Source organism: Euprymna scolopes, chromosome 15 (genome assembly GCF_053919585.1).
Source record: "Euprymna scolopes isolate OS-2025 chromosome 15, ASM5391958v1, whole genome shotgun sequence".
Taxonomy (NCBI): Eukaryota; Metazoa; Mollusca; class Cephalopoda; order Sepiida; family Sepiolidae; genus Euprymna; species Euprymna scolopes.
The window spans coordinates 79,763,534-79,780,576 of record NC_136496.1 but is presented as its reverse complement, the minus strand read 5'-3'; the positions used below and the strand labels follow the sequence as shown (position 1 = coordinate 79,780,576).

The window sequence follows — 17,043 nt, the reverse complement described above, 5'->3', positions numbered from 1 at the left end:
TGGGATTTGTACACAACTGGCCAACTAGTAGATGGTCTGCAACAAAAAAAGAAAACCAGTATCCATCAAACAGAAATGGAATCATGTCGTCTTTTTTAGGGTGAAAATTTTATTGTTCCACCCTGCAGACGTTGTCAGTACTGTGTTCTGATCAAGAAATAAAAAATTGCCATGGTTTAACCTTTTTATTAATTCTGTCACGTGCTCAGCTCGCCTGAGAAATGGATTCTGATTGCGCAAGCTAAAAGGAAAATTGAATGCTTGCACGCATCAGCATTGAACTTATAAACCAAAGGCAGATTCAAACTTGTAAACTTCAAAGTGGCGCTGCTGCTGCTCTTTAAAATAACTATGATGTGTAACTGTTAAACTTGAAAAGTGTATAATTCATTCAATAAAGGCTTAAAATTTTCATTAGAACTTGTGAAACCTATGGAAATTCTACAGCGGTATCTTTCATGCGTGTTATATTGCTGTTGGCCATACTGTAGACATTCAGCGTGAATGGAGATCCCACAATATTATTGTAGCCCTTTTGTTAAAACTGTAAAAGCAATCTGGTTAATGTAGTGTCAGAATATATCGAGTTATTACCATCTATCTTCAATATCCTTTTAGGAGGTAGTGACATATTCCTATTGTATGGACGTTCAGCACGAGCGGAAACCCCACAATATAATTATACCATAGTTGAATCCTAGCTAGAATATCAAGAACGTATATTTTGGTTTCATATACAGCCCAAAAGTGGCATCATTTTTTTTATTTTTTACCTAGCGTCTTCGGTGATCGGGAGATCCTATTTATTAAAAATTAAGATAGGTGATAGCATATCGCGACATAAAAAAATCGTGTCTATATAACTTAATTTTCTTAGTATGTTAACACTAGGGCTATGACACGAGCATATTCTTTTCATTGTTTTGCCTCTTGAGTATATATCTGACACAGTTAATCAATCGATGACAACATCACTATCTAAAAACATATAAGATATTAACTGATATATACTCGAGAGTCAAAATAATAAAGAATATTCTGTTGTCATAGCCCTTATAACCTTCTATCCTCCTTTTTAATAAATAGAGTCTCCCGATCAAATATTTTATAATTTGGAAACCGTGACACACGCACATACGTTAAAGCTACTACAGTATTAATATATAGATTTGGCAATTCTTTGACTTTTTGGTGAAACATTTTTTAATTAACATTCGTTTGTTTGCTGAGTAATACTCTACTGCATGACTCCCGCTCCCCCAAAAATCGTAGATATCGGCATTTCGTATTATTTCGCTTCTTCAGAATACTGTTCTCATCTTTAGTGTTATTTTCACAATGTTTCGGTTGATGTAACCTTTGACCTTCTTCAGATGTATCGTGTCAAACTCTGGAATCTTTTTATCAAACTCGGGAATCGGCACGGAATTTCGAACGGAGCCCTCTACTGAATCTATGGGAGTAGCATGTTCCTGTTCCGTCAGCAATGACCGGATAGAAGTCCTAAGGGTACTTATGCACTTTTGTTACCGTGCTGAGATAATAATGTTATTATTTAGAAAGCCATTCTTAACATGGGGAGGGAGAGGGGGTTTCTAACTATTCTCTACTTTCACTTAACAATCTATATATATATAAAAGGCAAAATGGGCACGAGCGTTTGTATATTTCTGTGAAAGGCTTTTCAGATTGGGGTTCCGGTGTCAGTTAAATTCCACGAGAAGTTTTCGTATACTACCGAGATCATAATATCTAAGATTCACAAACGGGCACCGTTTCTTTCCTTTTTTATTCTTGATTGAGTTAAAAAAAATTCCACCATGCCGTCATCTCAAGCGTTTGTTTGTCTTTTTTGTATAATAAAATGAGACTATGCAAACACAAACAACAGAAAGCAGGAAGCTTGACATTCAGGCCAGGTTGATGCTGCACTTAAGTTAATTGGTCTTTGGTCGTCGTAGGGGAAACTCTTCATATTGAGACAATTACTATTTGGGGGGGGGGGGATACTGCCATAGTGTCCCCTTTTTGGGGGAAGCTGGTTTCCCCCACATTAAAAACGACCTTGTGTCTAATTAGCTTTCATAGGAAAGCAAATAAATAAAACAACAGAAAGCAGGAAGCTTACCTGGCCCCCAGCCAGTTTTAAAAGCAACGTTCATTTCTGCACATGCGTGGCGACTCCTATGAATCTTGAGTTAATTACCAACTCATTGAATTCACTATCCTTTGGCCTAATGGTTAGCGAGGAAGACTAATTACCCACATCTCTCTCTATCTTTTGTTTTATTTTAACCAAGTGGAATCCATTCTTAACATTGCTTCGTCCTTGTGTCAATATCCTCCACTCGGGCAACGCCGAGTACTCCCCACTAGTTTAATATAAAAGATATTGTAAAAGTTGAATTTAACTTCGAAAATACTATTTTAAAAGAAATAGCGGAGTGAAAAAAAGTGCATAAACACTATTCTAATAACTTATAATAATATTTTGAGTGTTGCTCCGCACTATCTAGAACTTCTATCCAGTCATGGCTGATGGAACGAGAGCATGCTACTCCTATGGATTAAATAAAGGGCCCCGTTCAAAATTCTGTGTAGATACATGAGTTTGACAGAAAGATTCCTGAATTTGACAAGATATACCTGAAGAAGTTATATCTCATAGGATTAGTGAATCTCTCGACAAAGGCTTCCTTTGTAGGGCAATTGCTCTTGACATATCAAAGGCCTTTGATAAGGTATGGCATAAAGGCCTACTTCACAAGATTTCCAGCTACGGTATAACTGTAAATGTTTTCTCAATTATTAAATCGTTTCTCTCTGATAGGCTCATAAGAGTAGTGGTCCAACTCTCTTCCTGATCCTGGGTCCAACTCTCTTCCTGATCTACATCAATGATCTCCCAAAACACGTACTTAAATCATTCGTTGACATCTATGCTGATGACACGACCATCTATGGCAACACATCAAAGGCCGTAAATGACATAGTTCTCTCTGATTCTCTCTCCTCTGATCTTGAGCGCGTGGTACAGTGGGGGAAGAGATGGCTGGTTACTTTTAATGCATCTAAAACCAAGCTCTTATCTTTACATTATCAACGCTTTGATCCCCATCTGGCATCAATTGAAATCGATGGGTCTCATTTTGGGCAGGCTCCATGTTTTGACAAGCTTCTGGGTTTGACCTTTACTCCTGATCTGAAGTGGATAATATACATCAAGTCTGTTGCCAAGGTCGCTGGGAAAATGGTGGGGTCCTTCTACCACTCCAGAAGATCTCACTACTGATGAAATTCTCTATCTATATAAAAGCCAAGTACATCCAAGGATGGAGTACTGCTGCCACATCTGGGCAGGAGCTGCTAAAAACAGCCTATCCTGCCTTGACAGAATACAAAATAGACTTCGTGACTCAGTGGGAGATGCCCTTTTCTCTTTCCTGTAACCTCTCTCCCACAGAAGAGACGTTGCGAGCCTGTCTTTGTTTTATCGTTATTTCCATGGCAAGTGCTCGTCTGAGCTCCAATCTCTGGTCCCTCCTCGCCAATCTTTCACGATAAACACCCGTCTAGCTGAAACCACTGTCAATAATTTTCCCCACTCTTTATCTGTGCCTAAATCAAAACGTAGATTTCATGAACAAAGCTTCTTTCTTAGAAGTCCACGCCTGTGGAACTCTCTTCCGTTTGCCTGTTTCCCATCTGACTACAACTTGGATGTCTTCAAGTCCAACATAAACAAATTCCTGATGAATCGCCCCCTTAAGTAATACACTTTATCAAATCTCCAATACTAACGGTTACTACAATACTATCCCATTGATTACTGTACACGCAATAACCCTTATCCCTGAGTGGCTTCCGGGCCATGTAAAAAAAGGGGGTCGAAAATTGCATCGACCAAAACGTTGTGAAAATATGAGATGAGAACAGTAGTCCGAAGAATCCAAATAATATGAATAATAAATCCTCATCTAAAAAATTCAGAACCATATCAGCATTTTTCCCATCATTTTGTTGGTGCTGTTAAGTCCGGGTGAGGGAGGGGGGGGGCTTAAAAAGAAAAAAAATGTACGTCCGATCTCGGTGTGTGCCGAGTGGTTAGCGCGAAAATTGAATTGGAGTTGATCACGCCTTTTGCAAGCATTATTTCGTTTTAAAAATAATTTTGCAAGCAATATTTCGTTTTAAAAATAATTTTGCAAGCATTATTTCGTTTTAAAAATAATTTTGCAAGCATTATTTCGTTTTAAAAATAATTTTGCAAGCATTATTTCGTTTTAAAAATAATTTTGCAAGCATTATTTCGTTTTAAAAATAATTTTGCAACCATTATTTCGTTTTAAAAATAATTTTTAATTATTTTTTTGTTTTCTGAGATTTTCAAAGGAAAATAAACAATATTACAAAATCTTCTATGATTAGGGTGAATGCAATCAAAAGTCTCGTTTAAAAAACACTAAAAAAAATTATTTTATTTAAAAAACAAAAAATTATACAGTATTATTAGTTTTTTTGTTTTTTTTTTTGGTTTTTGTTCTCAAATTTTAAAATTTAACCTTACGAAACAATGCTTGCAAAAGATGTAAGTAACTCTTATTCAATTTTCGCGCCAACCATACGCCACACATCAGATCTGACTTTAATGTAAGCGTCAACAAGATCGGACGTAGAATTTGTCTACTCTAGGAGCCACCACGCCCGTAAAAAAAAAAAGAAACAAAATTACAAAGTTTTCTTCAATGATTAGGGTAGATGCCACCAAAAGTTTCAAAAAAAAAAAAAAGAATTCAAAAAAAATATATATGATTTTTGATTTAATAAAAAATATTATACAACATTAATCGGTTTCCTAAAATTTTCAAATTAAAAAACAAAATGTCTACGTATCATATACTGAGGAAGGACGAGATAGGACCAGAGTAGTGGCATTGCTTCTAAAAACAAGTTCCATTCATTTAATCGTTTTGAAATGATAAGTACATATGCAGAAATTTAAATGTAATGTGAACAAGCATCTTGATTGCTCAACTTCCCACGCAGGCTGCTTCCTACAAATCTGGTTCCTATCACAATAGCCTTCTAAGCTCAGGTGGCAATATGTCTTTGTTGGTGCGAATTGAAGTAAAGGAAACAATGCGTTTATCGCATCTTTTGAAAGCATTATTTTGCGAGGTGAAACTTGAAAATTTTAGAAAACCAGAGTAATGCTCTGATTAGGGTGTGTGTAAGTGAAAGTCCCGGTAAAAAAAAAAAATTTAATGATATTTCATTTAATAAAAAATTATACAGCATTACTCGGTTTTCTATACAATTTAAAAAAAAAAAAAAAAAAAAAAAAAAAACTAGTTTGCATGCCCGGTGTTGCTCGGATGTTTGGCGGTGTGTGTTTAGCAAAAAAAAAGTGGTAGTAGGCAGGCAGGCAGGCTCGAATCCGTACCGCGAAAGAGGAAAAGAACGTGAAAAAAAGCGTAACGTCTTTGCCGTTGCGTCCATCGACAAACCGAAAGTGGCGAAGGTTTAAATTAAGGCTAGTCAATCGAAAAGAGGGGATGATTTTCGAAAAATGTCGGCGAAAAAGCGACTCCTCCTTGTAGAAAAGTGGCCAGTTGAAGGTGAAAGAATTAATGCTTTTAGACAATTTTTCGATATTTGTCGTCCGAAAGGTCGAGCTTCAAAACGATACCGGTCTCGTGAAAATTCGTCGCGTCTGTCGAAAGTTCTAGGCATACATACATACATACATACATACATACATACATACATACATACATACAAACAGACAGGTGAGATTTATATAATAGATAATAAGTGAAATAATGCAGACATGAATAGAGAAACAAGAAACCTTTTTCATGGAACTAAGAAAGAAGAGCTGTTGTCTATGTTATCAAATTACCGTGCGAAACAAAACGAATTTAGCATTGAAAGCATCTTTTAACAAAACAGTTAATGAAAGAGACTGGAACAAAGTGATGAAGTTATTTGAAGAATTTTAAAAAGACATCTGGAGAGAGCGACCGGGGGGGGGAGTCAGTTCATAATTAACAGAACAATAGAAGTGAAAATGCACACAAAAAAAAGGGTGAAAAAAAGAAAAACAAATTTCCATTAGGATGTTTAACAAATAATGTCAGTTGTCACTAGAAAACGGCGAAGAAATGTCATCAAAGAACCAAACTTCTCAATGCCATCAGACTTCCAAACAGTCTAAAAGAATTCGTCAAATAACTTTGACAAACTTACTAAAAATATGTCGTTTTACATTAATTTTTAAAATACTATACCACCCGAAACCACACTAAGCGTACCGTACCGTACCGAAGCAACACTAATCCTAGACGGGTTGAACTGGCTTCCTTTAAAGGATGAAGTTTCATGGGAATATCAAACTCACAAGCTGTCACCAGTCGCTTGTAAAAGTTGAATATAAAGAGAGGTGAGTTTCACTTGATCAGAATGTACTATTGCAAACGGTTAAGTTTTAAAGGTAAGAGTTAATAAGACGGGAATGATTGCCACCCTAAAGATAATGATCACTATGGAAGTACTAACATTGATCAATGGTGAGGACTACATTTGATTTTTTATAGGGCGCTCTATAATAAGAATTGATTAATAATGGATTAGAAGACAAAATTGTAGTCAAGAGTGAAGCAGTCTCACAGTGTTCGATTGCTGAGGTTTCAACTACGACATCCGGCTGTTGACTACCGTCGCTAGTTCAGCCAGGGACTGGATGCGTGACGTAGGCATTACGTAAGCAGTTCCGACTATCAACAGAGAAAGCTGAATAAAATACACGTGATAGACAAAGCCTCCCTATACACACATACGGACCGATGGTATGTACGATTTTTTTGTAAAAACTACATCTAGCACATCTTCTACTGGAATTTATACGAATTTCGACATGACACATAAGTACGTAATAGAGTTTTAATCTGGAATGCATTTGTTTCATATCCCACTATTATAAAACTTTTCTCCCCATGTTAAGAATAGTTTTCTGAATAATAACGTTATTTCAACCCGGTTCATAAATTGCACTAGTGCAAATAAATTAATTTGTAAGTTTTTTTTAGTTAATTGGGGGTGGCGGCTTTGCCCGGGCGTAAAATACGCTTAAATATGATATTTTAATTTATCCAGATTTCGTATATAATATTATAGAGTCGTGATTTAAAAAGTAAAAAAAAAAAAGGTATTTGGGTGCCATCAGCTAGAATCGAAACCGAAAGCAAAACTGCAGCATTCAAAGCTGGTGACGTTACCACTGTACCAACGTGACACACATATGATCTGATTAAAAATTAAAAAATAAACTAAGATGAATATACGAAATGTATAACGATCTTTTTAAATTTTGACCCTTTAAAAACTATTTTAACTAGCTAAAGATTCATAAAAGGACGACCCGTAAAAATCCAATCATTTGAGGCCTCTAGCGCCGCTCTGCGATTTTTAGTATCGGAAGAGATAGATTTTGAAAATACGGAGACAGACAGACATACAGTCTTTTATATATTAGATTACAAACATAGACATGTTCAGATATTGCGACTAAATTCATAATTAATACATATTCCATAATCAAAAAGTGTATATATATATATATATATATATATATATATATATATATATATATATATATATATAATTTTTGCTCATGGAATATGCATTATTACGAATCTAGTCACAATATCTTAAAATGTGTATATATATATATATATATATATATATATATATATATATATATATACACACACACACAAAATAAAATAACTAAACAAAATGAATGAAAACAATAAATATACAACAGACTCAATTGCAACCTTTCTTTTTCTTTTCCTCCCACCTTCTCCCACAAAATTTTCATTAACTGAATTAAAGCATATATTCATTGCAATAGTGAAGAAACCTCACAATGAAATAGAAGCGATATCAGATGGATTGCTATGTGGGTTTGACTTTGAAAATCCGAATGACATAATTTTATAGAGTAGAGATGGGATGTTATTATTCGTTTTTTCTTTGTTTTGTTTTTTTTTCAGACTACTGTTCGCATCTAGAGTATTATTTTCATAACGTTTTTTCAGGTGTATCTTGTTGAACTCTGGAGTCTTTCCGTTGGTGACCTTAAACTATATCCGATGGTGAGGCCTGAGCTTGCTGGTTCTAGGGAGTGTGGAGCCACCCTTTAATTGCCATTGCTCCCAGATCCACTCTGACCCGGAGTGGTAGTACGTGTTAGGGTCCCAACTATTGGTTAAATAGAAACCGACTTGCAAAAAACAAATATATTCTATTAAAAAATATTTCTCAAAATCACCGGATTCGGCATTAAATAACCTGAAAAGGTTTGATATGCCGTAAAACAAAAATAACGAACGAACGAACTTTCCGTTGAACTCGGGAATTTGCACAGAATTTCAAACAGAACTATTTATTTAATCCACAGAGGTAGTATGCGCTTGTTCAGTCATCCCCGACTGGGGAGAAATCCTAAGTAATTCACAATTGTATTTTGAGTGTCGCCCGCACTAAGGATTGAACCTTCGTTCTCAAGAAGAGTAACTTTGCACTTACCAATTGAATTTACATTTTATCCACTATGCCACGGGTTATTGCAGAAAAGAATTCATTTCTATACATTAAACAAAAACAACAAATCATTGAATCGTTTACAATAAGTATTTCGGTTTTTGTTGTTGTTGTTTTTGTTTGTTTTTTGTTTTGTTTTATTTGTTTTGTTTTTTTTACTAGGGAGTCACCGATTATCAAGGTCAAGGTCCAAGTGCCATTCGAGAGTAAGGGTTAATGAGTATCTCGTAGACTGATATAACACCTCGATGATCGGTAATGTTATAGGTTGGTTGGTTGTTTTTGTTTTACGGCATATCAACCCTTTTCCGGCTATTTAATGCTGAATCCAAAGATCTTGAAGAAAAAAATTTTAATAGAATATATTTGTTGTTTTCAAGTCGATTTCTATTTAACCCATAGTTGGGACCCTAACAGGTACTACCACTCCGGGTCAGAGTGGACCTGCGAGCAATGGCAATTAAAGGGTAGCTCCACACTCCTCAAAGCCCGCAAGCTGGGGCCTCACCACTGGATATAGTTTAAGGTCATATCCAGGACCGGTAATGCTATAGTCAGCTGTGAAGCAGCCCGTGGTATTGTGTTCAAGAGTCATGTTAAAAATAGAGCATAAAGAATGAAAGATGTCTAAACCACAATAGCAACTGTTCATTAACGAGATGGATAAGATTAATTCAATTAATAAAACGAGTTGAAGATTAAACTGTCTTCCATATTATTTGATTTATTCGGATTACTATCCTCACCTTGGTCGCTATTTTCACAACGATTCGGCCGATATAAACTTCGACCTTCTCTTCTTCAGGTGCATTTTTACAACGTTAAGAAGTTTTTATAACAAACTCAAGAAACCATACCAAATTTCGAACTGAACGCTCGAAGGGGTAGATTTTTCTCGTTCCGTCAGTCAAGATTGTATAGAAGTGTTAGTTAGCCACACGATGGAATGGATAAAAGCATTGGTTAAACGTCAGTTCTAAGGGACAGTCTTTTGGGGGTCGATGGTTCAATTTTATCACAGTCTACCCGTTAAGGCCTGAAAATAAAACAAATATGAGAAACTGCTGCACACAAAGCTTTTCGTTTAGATTTAGGCATTGATAGAGAGTAAGAGAAATTATTGACAATTGTCGTAACTAGACGAGTATTTGTTGTGAATGTTTTGCAGGGAGAGGATCATAGATTGAAGCTCAGTCGAGCACTAATCGTAAAAGTAACAATAGAGTAGAGATAGACTCGTAACATCTCTCCTGCAAAAAAAAAGGGTGCTAATGCACTTACTGGTCCGCGCTATTTTTTACTCGTATTTTTAAGTTTAATTAAAGTTTTATGTTTTTTTATTCAATTGTAAGGTTGAAGTACAGAATAGGTACAAAACACCCTCCCCTCCCCATGTTAAGAACGGCTTTTTAAATAATAACGTTATTATTTCAGCACGGATCAATAAGTGCAGACCAGCAAGAACAACACGCATCACTTCTAGATCTGTTTCTGACCACAGTTTCCGATGACTGTGTAACGAATGCCCTCAGCCCACTTGGGAACGCCGATCATGCAGTGGTAATGATTGAAATCGCCCTAAACTCTAGAGCCAAAACTGAAGAGCCACTGCTCAAAACCACGAGATATTATAAAAAGGCTGACTGGGAAGCCATCAGGGATCTCATCAGGGACGCCCCATGGCAAAATATCTTTTCACTTCCTGCTGAACATTGCGCAAATGAGACCATTGAATGATTCAAAACGGCAATTGAAGCACATGTCCCCATGCGCAAATTTTATAGCAAGCCCCACTCTCCCCAATAGTTTACTTCTACTTGTGCAGCTGCCATAATGCAAAGGCAGCATGCGTACCGCAGGTTTAACCGACATAAGTCCAGTTCAAACAGAAGTACATAGAAGCCAGAAGTAACTGTAAGAAAGAAATAGCGACAGCTAAGAAAGAATTTATTGAAACCACCAAAAAACGCATCGAAGCACAGAAATTAGGAACCCCTGACTTCTGGAAAATCTACAACAGTGTACTAAATAATGGGCAATCAACAATCCCCCCACTATCCAACAATCATGAGGTTGTTTGCTCTGCAGCTGAGAAGGCTAACATGCTTACCAGCCGGTTTGCTTCCAACTCCACACTGGACTCTGCTAACCACCCTCTCCCTGACTTTCCTTTATGGACAGACGTCACACTAGACGATCTGATAATCTCCCCTTCTCAGGTGTATGCTATCATAAGAAATCTTGACACTGCAAAAGCATGTGGATCTGATCTCATCCCGGCTGTGCTATTAAAAAAGTGTCCCGCCGAAGTAGCTCCGGTTCTCTCCAAACTTTACAACAAATGCTTTAATGAATCTTGTTTCCTACCTGCTGGAAAACTGCTTCTGTAGTATCAGTTTTCCAGAATTCTGGCGAAAGAACTGACCCAGTAAATTATCGCCCCATTAGCCTCCTCCCACTTTTCGCCAAAATATTTGAGACAATAATTAACCAAGCTCTAGTCCATCACCTAACAGATGCTAAACTTCTGACTGACCAACAATATGGATCTAGGCAAGCCCGATCCACAGCAGACATCCTAACTGTAATCTCAAAACGTATATACCATTCACTGGACAAAGCGTGGGAGGGTAGAGCAGTAGCTCTAGATATATCTAAGGCTTTTGACAGGGTATGGCATGAAGGTCTTTTCAAGAAAATCAGATCATACGGTATCACTGGAAGAATACATAACATAATTAGATCCTTCTTAGATAAGGTTGTCCTTGACGGTCGTATATCTAAACAATATGATATAAATGCGGGAGTGCCTCAGGGGTCTATCCTGGGATCTCTGTTATTCCTAATATTCATAAATGACCTCCCTGACAAAATTGTCGGTGAGATGGGTATATATGCTGATGACATTACGCTCTGTAACAGACACGACAGGAAAACAAATGAACACATATCTACAGAAATGGCAGAAACACTAGAGGATGACCTCCGATCTGTAGTGGAATGGGGACAAAAATGGATGGTCACATTCAATTCTTCCAAGACTAAACTAATAAATACAAGAAACCTTCTCTACCACCAATAGCAATGGCCACTGACTCTTTATCTGAAAGTACATCTTTTAAACTCCTCGGCCTAACGCTCACGGGTAGCATGAGTTGGAACAATTACATTGGGAGTATTGCCAGGACCGCTGCGAAAAAGCTAGGTCCTCTCTACCGTGCTAGAAAGCTACTAATGCCCGAAAGTATCCTATACCTCTATAAGGCCACCATTCGCCCATCTATGGAGTATTGTTGTCATATTTGGGCTGGTGCATCTGCTAATAGCCTCTCGCTTCTAGACAAGGTTCAAAAGAGATCGCCAATCTGATAGGTTCTGAACTGCCATCTAAACTTCAGCCTCTGTCCCATCGACGAAATGTTGCATCCCTCTGTCTGTTCTACAAGTACTTTAACGGCGAATGCTCTGATGAACTGCAAGCACTTGTGCCTTCTCGACGTAAATACCACCGACAAACCTGACAAGCAGCTAAATCCCACCCCTTCACAGTAGAGATCCCTAGATGTAAGACAGCCTTCTACTCCAGTAGTTTCTTCCCCAGAACAGCTAGACTTTGGAATTCCCTTCTGGGTTCCTGCTTCCCCAACTGTACTGACATGCAGAAGTTCAAGTGCAACGTGAACCGACATCTTGCTGCCCAACTCCCTACACAGTACCCCTGATGCTTATGTCCCTGATAGTAGCCCCCTACAACAAAGTGGCAATGAGCCTTGTTTGGGGTGAAAATGTAATGAAAAAAAGTACTAAAAAAAGGAAGTAGGGAAACGAAAAGGTGCTCGCTCACTAGATTTCGAAGACGGTTTTGTGCTTTGTCAAGGCAGAAAATAGTACTCTAAGCAGTTCTTTTCCCAGATGTAGCAACAGTACTCCACCTTAGGATTTATTTTACTCTTATACAGGCAGAGGATTATTGGGAGATACTTTCTGGAGCGGTGGAATGATCCAACTACTTTTTCTAGCAGCTTTGAAAACATGAAAAAGAACTTTAAAAAGTACATAGCAAGCATACGCGGTGAACCAAGTGCAAGTGAAATACAACCGATTGCACTGAAAGGGACGGCTAGAATCCTGAAAAGATCTCTTGGTTGGACTCACTAAAATAGGGGTAAATGTCAGACATCTGGTTGGATGTCCCATCCCCTAAAAGAAAAAGTTTAAGAAAAATGAAAAAAAAAATAAATAAATAAAAGTTTTCTATTCCAGGTAAGGAGTGAAGGTCAGTCTAGAAATGTAGGTTGTTTCCGTAAGGCAAGAACCGTACATTTTAACTGGGGTCAAATGGGGGTCAGAATGCAAGTGGTGAGCTCCCACAAAGGTTGATATAAAAAAAATGCTGTTTCCAATTACGACATCAAAGAGAATGCAAAGTGCAGGGATGAGCGTGTGTTTGCATTTATTATTAGGAGGAAATCAAAGCACAGAGGTAGAAATAATTTGATGAGCACACAGGGAGAATAAAAGATGGCCGGATACGTGATAGGCAGTGAGAGATGATCATTAAAAATGAGACAACTAGACAATTACAAATGCAACGCAACAGTGCGGAAATACTCAGGTGAATTAATTGAATAATAATTAACGTTCCAATAGGCACAACAATAGTTTCATTCATGCAATATATTATAATTGTTTGTCAATATTTTTCAAGCGCAGACAAATTCAACTTAAACTTTTTTTTTGTTTAATTTTAGAAGTGAACAAATAGATTTAAAAACAATAGAAGAAAGGATAATTATAGATTTAAGTAGTTTACCTGTCTCGACTTTGAACCGGGCATGTCAGGTTCAAGTTATGTTGGAAATGTAAAAGTCGCTTTTATTTTTAAAACTCTTTTTTACATCAAGAAAGCAGCATTGTCACTTGGAAGGAGGTACTGTTTGCGATCATGTCTAACAGGGGATTTTGAGGGAGTTTAGTTGTGACATATATGTTCACATTTCATTCAAGCATGCATGTCAGTACAGTCAGGGAAACAGGAAACAGGGGGGGGGGGAATTCCAAAGTCTAGCAGTCAGAGTATTAGAGTAAAAGATTTTTCGGCATCTATGGAGCTCTATAGTGAAGGGGTGAGATTTTACTGCTTGTCAGGTTAGTCGGGAATATGTACTTTACCGATAATTTTGGGAAAGATATAAAGCCATCGCTACTTATTCCAGATTAAGGTTGTGGAGTAGGGTGAAGTAGGTGTTCAAGCCTTGGTAGAGTAAATGGAAGGAAAATTCCGATTCTTTTCCTTTTATCTCAGTACTGTTTCCGGCTGTCTTGAATTTCTTCTTGTCACTATGGACACACAATCAATTGAGAAACCCTTGTCTAGCAATAAACTAACCATACAGTTACTTTAGTCAAAGGGTATCCATTGTTTCTTAAGATAGAAAAAAAAGCCTATAATATCCAGATCTCAAGTCAGGACTTTAATATTTATCGCCGGTAAAAAAAAAAAAAAAAAAATGGTTTTCAAACCCAACTAGTGATGGAACGAAATAGTTTTATTTTTAATTAAGAAAATCAAATTTTATGAATAAGTAAAAAAGGGATTGTCTCGCGTCACTATTTTGAAGACAAAAAAATAAAATAACAAGGGCAGATAACTTCACCATAATTCAAACGTGATATCAGTCTTGTAATTATACAAACTTCACATTAATCGCTTTAAATCGTTTTAAAAAAATTATTTCCTTTATAAAAAAACAAAATTACTTAATCAATTTACTTGGTTTTTGAAATATGACATTTGCGTTCCGTGACGGGTACGTACATCAAAGATTTTTCTACAGTTTTGCTTTTGGTCAAATTGCTGACGTTAACCAACTAAACACTCACCTTTCAAAAGTTGATTTTTAGTGGTATTCGGTTTTGAACGAATATCATATTTAATGTTGACACCAACAAGTAATTTTTATGGTCCAATTATCCGTTGTTGTCCAATATATTCTCTAATGATTTTTAGTGGTCGCCATTTTTGTTTTTATTACAGACAATAGAAATCAGAGCGAAACAGCGAGCATGCTTATTATGTTTTTACTACAGACGACACCAAACGGACCAAAACAATCAATTTATTTTGTATTTAATAATTTTCTGTAAACATTGTTGTCACTGTCTATAAGCAATATATAGTTTATGCATTATTATAAAGAATATGAAATGAATATCCGTACAACGGATTCACGTGAAAGTTGTTCACACAAACCAACCCCTACCTCCTTTCCATTAAACTCAGCAATTTTCGATATTTTCCTTTGCGCATGCGCATCTGATGAGTATCTAAAGGGAAAACAAAATGGCGACCATTGACCGTTACATTGGATAATAACGGTCTTAATATCATAAAAACTACTTATTGGCGACAATTTTAGATGTGATATTCGTTCAAAACAGACCTGAACACCCCTAAAAATCAACTTTTTAAAAGGTGAGTGTTGGCATTTTCATTTTTTTTTTTTTTTTTTTTTAATTAGGTTGGATTCTCAGAAAAAAAAATCAAACCTTATATTGAATTACCTATATTTTTACATAATTTACGACGTCGGAAGTAATCGTTACCCATTTGAGTGTTTATGCATTGAAAGTGCCGTGCTATGTTGACTTAAAACTCAAGTTTTACGGTATCGTTTGTTTATTAAATTGTTAAGCTAAAGTACAGAATAGTTACGAAACACCCTCCCCATGTAAAGAATGGGTTTCTAAATAATAACGTTATTATTTCGGCGCGGTACCTTTTCTGCATAAGTATACCCATTTATTTTGAATGAGTTAAGCATATATTTAAAATGGTGTTTTAATTCAAGAAAACATTTGTTTATATCATTATTATTATTACTATTATTATTATTTCTTTGTAAATGGCTGAGTAGCAATATATCTGACATTTCTTTTAGTTTTAACTACTTAAAGACCCCCCCAATAAAACATTTCATTACCATTTGTAAAAAAAATTAATGTTCATTATGACGTCATACACAATGGCTAAATCTTGAAGAAAAAAATTTTTGACTTCGTGAAAACTAAATAATACCTTATGCAAATACACTGTCTAATAATAATTTTTTTTAAAAAATGACATCTGTTTTGTTTTATTATTATTTATTTATTTATTTATTAAAAATCTTAAAATAGATCAAAAGAATTTTTGTTAACGTATTTCTTGTAATTCCATTTTTATGTGATTTGAACAATGGAATTGTGCTTGCATGTTTATTATTAAAATGATGACAATAACGTATTTCCAAACGTAAAAATATACAAATGTCAGCGGGGACTTACGATTCGCTTGATTTCGTTTCGTTTTGTATGAAAGGAAAATCATTTTTCAGCAACAAAAATATAAAATATGCTGCTTATGCAGAATACGGGCTGTACTTTTTTTTTCGATAGGATTTCAAGTTAAATCGAATTTTTATATCTTTTATTTATTAAATTGTTAGGGGAAAATACAGAATAGTTACAAAACATCAATTCTTATCTTCAGAATGGGTTTCTAAACAATAATGTTACCATTTCAGCAAGGTCCGTATATGCTGCATAAGCAAAAAAAAAAAAATGTTTTAAGGACTACGTACCAATAATTAAGCAGAGCGGCGCCATTTTGATTATCAGTGTCCATTGCGAAATGGCGCAATCTTTGTTCAAATAACGTTTAGCCGCGAGATTTCATTTACACCTATTTGAATTGTTTCTTTCCAGACTACATTAACTTTAGTAATACTAGTGAGTTAGTGCCGTCAAAATATGACGATATTTTTTTCTTTCATTGCTTCCCAAACTTTTATGAAGAAAATCAGCCGAAAAAAATTTTTTTACAGATATATATTACTGATATTGATTGATACAAATCGTGCAAAAATGTAATGTTCTACAACTTTGTTTAATTTTCGATTTTTGAGCGATTATTAAGAGTCCTCGTATAATGCTTATGGTCGTCATAAGCACACACACACACACACAGCGAGAGATAAGTCGGCTCGTGTACAGAAACTATACAACTGCAGCACATTAAGTTATTTCTGCTCAATATTATCGATAGATTGGAAAAATACTACTGTTGCTTTGTTTTTTGTTTTGTATAATTCTTTTTTTTTTTACGTATATATCATACAATTCTTAAGTTTAATATCGGTAGCCATCCTTAAATTCCCATAAAAACAGCCTTGATGGTGTTTGCTGTTTGTGCGCATACGCGAGTTAGCCAGCGACACAAACGACGGCGAAGAACTGTTGCTCTCCGCAGCAACGAGTCTCCGAATAATCTGTGTATGCTGATGGAATGCAGTGTTTCTTTTGAACTCTGCTTGTGTGTGCTATACTTATATGCCATCTCCCATCTTCTATATTATAAATCTCACCTGTCTGTTTAAATGTGTGTATGTATGTATG

The 17,043-nt window shown here is 36.0% G+C and overlaps 1 protein-coding gene across 6 annotated transcripts in view; it reads right to left on the bottom strand.

The window, feature by feature from the left end:
• LOC145293936 (uncharacterized) overlaps positions 1–16,320 on the bottom strand; it is a 439,557-nt gene extending 423,237 nt beyond the window's left edge. For 4 of the 6 annotated variants that reach the window (XM_080140784.1, XM_080140780.1, XM_080140782.1 and 1 more), the window contains exon 1: positions 16,230–16,320. In XM_080140784.1, coding sequence (XP_079996910.1) covers positions 16,230–16,254 — 25 coding nt within the window. In that variant the 5' untranslated portion in view covers positions 16,255–16,320. The remainder of the gene's footprint in view (positions 1–16,229) is intronic. The other 2 variants (XM_080140781.1, XM_080140783.1) reach the window with 2 other exon arrangements.
• Positions 16,321–17,043: the final 723 nt, after the last annotated feature.